We start from the raw sequence: 9786 nt of genomic DNA, 5'->3' as shown, positions 1-9786 counted from the left end.
CACCCAGCGCAAGAATCTCTTTTGCTGCGTTTCTTGACCTTCAAGATGGCTGCAACACAATTTAATGCCGGATACCTCAAAAAATAAGTTGCATGCTGGGAGTGGTGGCGGTGCCTGTAGTCCCAGCATTTAGGAGGCTAAAGTAAGAAGAATGTGAGTTCGAAGCCAGCCTCCAGAGACAGGAAAAGGAAAACAAACAAAACTCCAGCTTCTAAACATTTAGTAAACAGGAAAAGCAAAACAACAACAACAAAACAGCTTTTAAAAGTTCAGTAAACAGGTTAATTAATAGAAAACTGTTCTAGTAAATACAATTTTGGGATCTTGATCCCTCTAACCCAGGCTTGGTGACACACCTGCAATCCTAGTACTTAGGAAGTAGAATCAGGAGGATCAGTAGTTCAAGGACATCCTTAGCTACATATTGAGTTCCAGGTAACCTGGCTACATGAACAGTATCTCAAAAACAAAAGCAATAAAATGTAATGAATGTCTCTTTAACTTACCTCTGGTTTTTTGTTTGATTGTTTGTTTGTTTGAATGTATATGAGTGCTTTCCTTGCTTTGTATGTCTGTGTACCACTTGTGCTCCAGGAGGCCAGAAGAGGGTGCCAGATCCCCTGGAACTGGAGTTACAGACCTGTGATCCATGCAGGTGCTATCAACCCCTATGCTCTGCAATAGCAGTCAGTGTTCTTAATTGCTGAGCCATTTCTCCATCCCCATCACTTAAGCCTTTTAATAGTTTTACTTAACCTATATGTACAATTGACTTTTTGCCAATCTGTGAAAGTCTTCTAGGAGATTCAAAGACACAAGAATATACTGACCTGTCAACCTGAAGAAGCTTACAGTCTTAACAAGGTCAATAAAGAAACAAATATAAAAAGTAGTAAGCCTAGGGATGCAATTCAGCTGGTAGAATGCTTGCCTAGTATTCACGGGCCCTGGTTTTTAGGTTCAGCACTGCATAAAACCAGACACAGTAGTGCACACCTGTAATCCCAGCACTCAGGACCTGTAAATAGGAGGATCAGAAATTCAAAGGTCATCCCTGCCTACATAACAAGTTGGAGGCAGAGAGAAGGGGGGGGAACAAGAGAGAGGAGAGAGAGAGATCGAAAGAGAGGACATGCAAGCCCACAAAACAAGGTATAGATAAGAGTAGTGGATAGAGAGAGAAAGTGGAAGGTAGTGAAGTTAAGTGGAAATACTGATTACAGCTTCCTCTAAACGTGAGCTCACAATGACTTTTGTCCTTGAGGTTTATTTATAATCAAGCCTCTATTTAGCATTCCATTACCAAAATCTAGTGTTAACCACGAAACTCACAAGAACTGTGATCTGAAATGCATGGAAAGAATAAGAGACTGTTGGCTTAATGTCTCATATGCAGGACCAAACTGAGCATGGTGAGGAGGCCATACAACCCCAGCACTCAGAAAGCAGAAACAAATCACCAGAGGCTCCAGGCCACTCTGATCAAAGCAGTGAGTTCAAGCCAGGCGGTAGTGGTGCACACCGTTAATCCCTGTACTCGGGAGGCAGAGGCAGGTGGATCTCTGTGAGTTCGAGGACAGCCTGGTCTATAGATTGAGTTCCAGGGCAGAGAAAGCCTGATTTGAAAAACAAAAACAAACAAAAAGTGAGTTCAGGTCAGCCAGGAGTATATAGGTAGATCCTGTATAAGCAAATAATCTGAAACAATGGTCATTGCACTAAACCTCCAGAACCTACACTATAGCTGACAGAAATATATCACATTGAAATTCAGACCATGGGGCTGGAGAGATGGCTCAGTGGTTAAAGGTGCTCACTGCTCTTGCAGAGAACCCAGATTCAGTTTTCAAATACCCACATGGTGGCTATACATAGCTCCATTTCCTGGGGATAGAGTACCCATGCGTACATTCGGGCAAAACCATCAAGCACACAAAGCCAAATAAATAAATCTAAAGAAAGAAAAAAGAAATTCAGACTTCAGATATTAAACTGAACTCTCTTTGTTGTTGTTGTCATTGTTTGAGACAGGGTCTGGCTGGCCTGGAACTTACTAGGTAGGCCAGGCTGTCCTCAGACTCACAGAGATCCAATTGCCTCTGCCTCCTTCTGGGGTTAAAGGAAAGCACCGCCACACCTAGCAAGCCAAACTCTTTTATCAACACAGTTCCTTTAAAAATAAGCACGATAAAGCAAGGTCTATGATTCGAAATAAGAGAAATGAAGGAGAGGAGCTGGGGGCATTTTTGCTGAAAAGCACAATCATTTCCGATGACCCAAAGAAGGCAAGAAAAAAGAGGCAGCTATCTGGATATCGCTAAAAGATTTTTGCTCACCAGATTTGTTAACTACATAATTTGTGGTGGGGCGGGGAGCTGTTCCCATGCTGTCCCCTGAAAGAACAAACAAATAGCAAACCTCAGCTCTGGGGCCTGAGGTGAAAAGCCCTTGCTGCTCTTCTGGAAGACCTGTGTTCAGCTCCAAATACTTACATGGTGGTTCACCACCATTCCAGTTCCAGGGAATCTGAGCTCCTTTTCTGGCTCCTACCATCACCAGGCATGCACATGGAACACACATATACATGCAGACAAGCACTTATACACGTAAAAATAAACAAATCATAAAAACCCCTCAACTCTGGTCATGTAGACATTTGGAACATCTTGTTTGTTTCTGGTTGGTTGGTCGGTTGTTTTATTTGTTGAGATGATCTCTTATAGGCCAGGCTAGCTTTGAACTCCTAATTCTCCTGCTTCCCCTTCCCAAGTGCTACGAAGACAGGCGTAAACTACAGCCTAATCCCACACCCTAATTCAATTCTTGAGGAGATGCTGTAAGATGTGCACTAGGTTAAATCCACCCTATTTAGTCTGTCATTTGAGACCTTCAGACTTGTGTCCTACTGTGTCCTAAGATCCCCCAAATCAAAACAAACAAAGATGTACATAATCTGCTTTAAATATGCACATAGCTTCACAGATGTCACACACACACACACACACACACACACACACACACACACACACACACACAGAGAGAGAGAGAGAGAGAGAGAGAGAGGACTTACTTTCACCTCAGCTCTTTGCTGTTCCATCTAGCCACTGTCCCTCCTGTACCCCTTTTCAAAATGGCACGTCTCCTTCAAGGTCCCTATATAACATTGCTTCCCATATAACCTGACTGCTCTTTCCTCTGAACTTCATGTATTAAGTGATTTGTAGAACCAAATCTTGCTGAGGGAGGGAGTGGTTGGCTGTGTGTGGTATTCCCAGCATTCTGTTCATTGGCTGTTGACGAGCTTGTCTTCTGTTTCTCACCTCTGCCTCCTCAAACTAGATTTTGAGCTTTCAGGAAGAACTGACTTAGCAGTCTACTACCGGCGTTCTCATGCTTTCCAAATGGCCAGCACACAGGACAATATGTGCCTTTACTTATGTACACTGCAGCACGGCATAAGGCATTGAAAGGTTTCCTAACTAAAGAAAAGCTTCTATCTAGGTAGCACCTCCTAGGATGCGGGGAGATGGAAAAAGTTGTTCCCAAAGGGCTTTGTCGTCTCAAGTAGTCTACAGTGTTGCTGTAGCAATCAGAACAACAAGGGACACCCTAATTTGGGAATTCTCTGAAAAAAAACTTGCATCTAGGTCCCAGGGCTCTTAGGCAAGGAGGCTAAGAAGGAATCCTTTGCATGGCCTTTGGGATTTAGGTTTCTTGGCTTATCTATTCCTCAGAGAAGTGTGTCTGTGTCCCTTTTTCTGTCCCTCTCCTTCACCCCCCCCAACATTCCAGCCTAGGGTAGGGGGAGGTCATTATACACAAAGCTCTCTGTGTATGGGGTGGTATGTATCCCCCCACCCCTCCACCCAGAGTATACAATGCCCCTTCTGCTCCATGCCCCCTGCCACCCTCCCCACCACCTCTCAACTGCACATGCCAGGCCGCAATTGGTCACTGGCTCAGGACAGCCCCCTCATGCTGGGAATCCAGGGGATTTTAAGCAGGTTCCAGAAAATCCTGCTCAGTTCCTTGTCCCCCACTTTCTCCACCCCACAGAGGCTCTGGGCCCTAGCCCCTAGCCCAGCTATGGCTCCTGGGGCTCCCTCATCCAGCCCCAGCCCTATCCTGGCTGCCCTGCTCTTCTCTTCTTTGGGTAAGTGGAGCCACTGAGTCCCCGAAGCCTGAGATTCAGGTGGTCTCTTTGGCAACTTCTTCCTTTCCCCACTGCAAGAACCAGAAAGCAAGAGCAAGAAGGGGATGCTGTGTTTAGGAGAGGAGAGGGAAGGTGTGTACTTTTAAAGGAAGCAGGAAAGGTATGGAAAGAGACCGTGAAAGAGACACAGAGCACTTCCCTGAGCATCCAGGTTGGAAACCAGTCAGATGTCCCCAGATCCATGCTGACAGCCTGTCAGGAAGCAGAAAGGGGCATGGGAAAGACAGGATAAACACTGAGTTCTGTTCCCCATTCATTCCCAAGTGCTGCAAGAGCTACCCAATCTTAATTCCCTAGAAAAGAAAAGAAAAGAAAAGAAAAGTCAGGGAATATGAAGTAATGAATGAACCCACCCTCTGTGGTCTCAGATTCTTAGATTGGGTTTCTGCCTGTGGCTTCTCATCTATAATGTGAGTGAATCCTAGGATCTTGTCCCACTAAAGCCATCTTCCTTAAACTGACCAACCTTTTCCTTTACCTCTGGCAGATATTGAGTAGTGAGCAAGAGAATACTAAAGCAAGGTAAATTAAGTAGATTCTTCCAAGCTTCCTTGCATCCGGAGAAAGCAGTAGGCAAGCTGGAGTAAGGGGGAGGGGTAAGTGTGTGGGGGGGAACAGTTAGAAATACAAGGTCTTTCCTTGGTCAAGTTCAACTCTTTGTGTTGTAAACCCAGAGTCTAGACTTTTCTGGTTCATACTGGACTATTCTGTGGTACTTCAAGACAATGGTGAAGACAGGAATTTGGAGAAAGCCTTGGTAAGGGAATGAGGGGCTAGGGAGTCTAAGGGGGCGAAAGAGCTCTGCCCCACCCATAGAACCACCGAGAGAGCTGAGGAGAGCAAAGATTGATGATATAACAGGAAGAGCAGAAGTCAGAACCAATAAATAACCCTCTTTGTTATGTTGGGGATTCCCAAGAAGGCTCTAAGGCAGAATTCCCAGGAGGTAAGGAAAAGATACTGCGTGCTGAGGTGGGGGATTCAAGACGACGAGGGTGAGCGTGGGTGCAGCATGAGCCTCCAGCACTGTTTAGACAATGAGGCTTTGTTTGGTTGCCCCCTCCTAAGGAACAGAAAGGTCTACAGTTGTCCCCATCCAGTGCCAACCCACACACATAATCTCCCTGGAATGACTCTTGTGTGGGTGGGTCATAGGGGTGGCACTGGGCCAATATGACCAAGAAGAGGGAAGATGGTTGAACCACAGAAGTCCACATGCAGAGTCACCTGAGTGTTGGACTTGGGGTCTTCCTCTATACCTAGATTCTTATGGTAGTGATATGATGTCCTTTCTCCTCTGGCTTCCCAGTAAAGAGCAAACTTAATGGCAACCAGGGATGCAGCAGGCAGGCAGGGCAATTGTGCCCAGCAACAGGACTCAGTCTTCTCTAGTCGTCATCTTCTTCTTCTTCTTCTTCTTCTTCTTCTTCTTCTTCTTCTTCTTCTTCTTCTTCTTCCTCTCCTCCGCCTCCTCCTCCTTCTGTTTTATTGCAAGAATTTGAATTTGCTGTACTGTGAAATACAACAAAGTTGCTAAAAGTAAGATTGATATCTATGAGTCAGCAAGGCAAGCTATCCCAGATATGTATATTCTTAATTCAAAACAAAAAAGTAATTACAATGCAATGTATTATCTATGCATTATATTTTAAAGAGATCCACAAAACAAATTTAGCCATTTGTTGTAAGTACAGATATATCTTGAGTTTATTGCATTTATATTGAGTTTTATACATAGAAAAAGCATATTTACTACCTGGTAATGGTGATTCAAAGTGGATGGAGTTCCAGGACAGCCAGGACTACATAGTAAAACCCTGTCTTAAAACAAACAAATAATCTGAGTGGTGGTGGTTCACACCTTTAGTCCCAGCATTTGGGAGGCAGAGGCAGATAGATCTCTGTGAGTTCGAGGCCAACCTGATATACAGAGTGTCTTGGAAAAAGAAGAGTTGGATATCAACCATTGGCATATGCCTGTAATTCCAACACTCAGGAGGCTGAGGCAGGAAGATAATAGATAATAAGTTCTAGGAGAGCTATGGGCTACGTAGTAAGACTGCCTCAGAAGGAAGGGGGAGAGAGAGAGAGAGAGAGAGAGAGAGAGAGAGAGAGAGAGAGAGATAATAAAAGGGAAAGTGTGAGTTGGACACCACCACCTTCTAGAATCCTACAGAAAAGCACTGATTCATTTCCTCTGTGCTGAAGAAGCTGTCCCATCCGAGCACTAAGCAGACCTGAGCCTGCTGCTTAGCTTTTGAGATCAGACAAGGTTGGACACACTCAGTCTATGGCTGTAGACTTGAGAACAGTGGTTATGCTGAGACCTTGAGCCAATGCAGAATTTTCACTCACCAACTGAGTTAATCCAGACAGAGGTAGGCCTCAAGGTATTTGTTTCTTTGCTATGGCCTCACCCATGTCCAAGCCAACCCTTGACCACTGATTGGTCTCATATCCTCTTCATGTCTGGTCTCCTTTCCCTCTGCTTGCAGTGCTTTCCCCGGCCCTGGCCATTGTGGTTTACACAGACAGGGAAGTCTATGGTGCTGTGGGCTCCCAGGTGACCCTGCACTGCTCCTTCTGGTCCAGTGAATGGGTCTCAGATGACATCTCTTTTACCTGGCGCTACCAGCCTGAAGGGGGCCGAGATGCCATTTCGGTGAGTGCACGGAGGTGGGAGAGGAGCGGGGGACGTAGCCTGGATTTAGATAACAAACAGGGTGCTTCAAACAACAGAAAAGAGAACTTGGGCTCCAGAAGGGAAACAATTTTATGAGCCATAAACTCCGCTGGAGCAAGGTAGTAACAGTCTTTGTTACCTTGCTTGAGTGCACTGCCCTCCCTCTCACAGGCCAAGATCTGTTACCCTGAAACTGGAGCCAGGTTTCAGGGGCTTTTCACACTAGGGTCATCTCACACCATTTCTCTCAATTCCTCTTAGATCTTCCACTATGCCAAGGGACAACCTTATATCGACGAAGTGGGTACCTTCAAAGAGCGCATCCAGTGGGTAGGGGACCCTCGCTGGAAGGATGGCTCCATTGTCATACACAATCTTGACTACAGCGACAATGGCACTTTCACTTGTGATGTCAAAAACCCACCAGACATAGTGGGCAAGACTTCTCAGGTCACACTCTATGTCTTTGAAAAAGGTGTGAGAAGGGGCAAGGGACAGGGGTCTGGGAGGCATTTCAAGGAGGGTATCGCAGAGGACTGATAGACTGGGGGAAGGGCAAATAGCCTTAACTAAACTGGATGTGGTAGTGCAAACCTTTAATCTCAGCTCTGGGGAGGCTGAGGAGGTGATTACAAAAGGCAGCTTTGGCTAGAATCCTCACATTTCTAACTACTGGAAATAGGTGTAATGCGAAGCAATACAGATACATACAGGCTTCTGTTCCCCCTCGACCACGTGTTTTCTTTTCCCTCCCCTGCTAGTGCCCACCAGGTACGGGGTGGTGTTGGGAGCCGTGATCGGGGGCATCCTCGGCGTGGTGCTGTTGCTGCTGTTGCTCTTCTACCTGGTTCGGTACTGCTGGCTGCGCAGGCAGGCGGCTCTGCAGAGGAGGCTCAGGTAAGGGGCGGAGCCTGACTCCCCGCCTGCAGTCCAGGGTCCCCGAGACTGCTTCAGTGGTGGGAGGGACGAAGAAAAGAGGAAATGCGTCCGCTAGGAGTGGATTCCAGTGAGAGCAACCCCGCTGCAATCCCTCTCTCTCCACAGTGCCATGGAGAAGGGGAAATTTCACAAGTCTTCCAAGGACTCCTCGAAGCGCGGGCGGCAGGTTAGTGAGACACCAAGCTGGGGAGGAGAACGCTGAGAACCCGGGGACAGCCGTGAGGGATGGGTGGGCAAGGTCAAGCCCGGGGCTGATGTGTGCAACCCTCCCCGCAGACGCCGGTGCTGTATGCCATGCTGGACCACAGCAGAAGCGCCAAAGCCGCCAGTGAGAAAAAGTCTAAAGGGCTGGGGGAGTCTCGCAAGGATAAGAAATAGCGGTTAGCGGGCCGGGCGGGGGGTCGGGGGTCTGCGACGGAGTCCTCCAAAGGCTCTCAGGTGGTGGTCATCGAGATGGAGCTTCGAAAAGATGAACAGAGCTCGGAGCTCCGGCCTGCAGTCAAGTCCCCCAGTAGAACCAGCCTCAAGAACGCCCTCAAGAACATGATGGGCCTGGACTCGGACAAGTGACCGTCACATCCAGGCCCTGTCAGAGCAGGGGGACCTAGGCTCCTCTTTTCCCAGGTCTAGGTGCTTTCCTCTTGCTCCTCAGCCCTGCCCTGCCCTTACCTCCCAATGAGATGTAAAGTTTCATTTCAACCTTCCTTTCCAAGTTCTTGTATCTCTCCCTGGCCTTTCTTTACCCCTCGGCTTTCCCAGGAGCCTCGGGACTAACCCTATTCCTCACCTGCCCCAAGGGCTGTGTGTTTGGTGCCTGTCCGTCAGGCACCGAGAAGAAAGGGACCTTGATAGCCTCCACCCAACTCCAGGCCACTTGGCCTTCCCACCCCCTCGCACCCCGCCCCCAGCTGATCCCCTAGCTCTTTCCTGACCTCTCCTTTCCTTCCCTCAGTGGCCCAGCTCCATGCTCTTGTCTTTGGGCTCAAATCCACATCATCGAGATCAGACTCTCCATCAGGGTTTATTTAGGTTGTCGAGTATTTTTTATCTGTTCATCTCTTTTTTTGTTTGTTTATCTGAGCCCTTGCCCCCATGACTGAGGACCGATGACGTCATGTGGCTTTTGCAGTTCCCCACTCCCTGCTAAGTCTTTATCTTTTCTGGAGAGCCAGCCAGCCCAGGCAGTCAGAGCCCCTGAACCTCAGACCTCAGCTACATGATTGATGCCCTCTGACCACACTGGAGCACAGTTCTGGGACTCAAGATTTGGGGAAAGAGAGAGAGAGAGAGAGAAATGGATCCTCACAGGTCAGGGGTGGAGTACGGGGCTTTAAGAGATCAATAATGAGACCGAAAACAGGAAAACCACAGGAGAATAGGAGGGAAAGGAAGAGGTTGCACTCCCAGGCACAGGGGATTGTTAGGATTTTTCTACATTCTGTACATTTCTTCTACCACTTCCAAATGTCCTTAAATGTTTAATAAACACTGACATTTCCAGACACTGCTGCCTCTATCTTGAATTTTCTAGTCCTCATAAGAATTGCCACCTCAGCTGGGCGGTGGTGATGCACAACTTTAATCCTAGCACTTGGGAGGCAGAGGCAGGTGGATTTCTGTGAGTTCGAGGTCAGCCTGGTCTCCAGAGCGAGTTCCAGGACAGCCTCCAAAGCTACAGAGAGACCCTGTCTGGGGGTGGAGGGGAGAAAAGAATCCCCACCTGTTCTCTCATTCCCAGCCTACATTTCTTCCTCATTAGCTGGTTTTAGTTGTCAGGTTTGATTTTATGGCATTGGTCCATGTAGCATAGTGGGGAAAACTCTGAAATAAGCTCATAGACACACTTATGTATTAAAAACTATCGGGTAAGCTTGTACTCGGCCTAATCTGTGTCAGGCTCTGCTTTTACATGGTGGAAACACAGTAGCTTTCTTTCCCAAGACCTGAATTC

At 47.3% G+C, this 9786-nt stretch overlaps 1 protein-coding gene across 1 annotated transcript; it reads left to right on the top strand.

The window, feature by feature from the left end:
- The first annotated feature begins 4077 nt into the window (after positions 1-4077).
- Positions 4078-9317, top strand: Mpz (myelin protein zero). The gene is made up of 6 exons (XM_027419032.2): positions 4078-4153; positions 6709-6875; positions 7158-7371; positions 7658-7793; positions 7941-8001; positions 8112-9317. The coding sequence occupies exons 1-6, from the start codon at positions 4087-4089 to the stop codon at positions 8211-8213; spliced, it is 747 nt and encodes a 248-aa protein (XP_027274833.2). The 5' UTR covers positions 4078-4086; the 3' UTR covers positions 8214-9317.
- Positions 9318-9786: the final 469 nt, after the last annotated feature.

This window comes from Cricetulus griseus, chromosome 5 (genome assembly GCF_003668045.3).
Source record: "Cricetulus griseus strain 17A/GY chromosome 5, alternate assembly CriGri-PICRH-1.0, whole genome shotgun sequence".
Classification (NCBI taxonomy): Eukaryota; Metazoa; Chordata; class Mammalia; order Rodentia; family Cricetidae; genus Cricetulus; species Cricetulus griseus.
The sequence above is the reverse complement of the archived record's forward strand: the minus strand, read 5'-3'. Positions and strand labels throughout refer to the sequence as shown.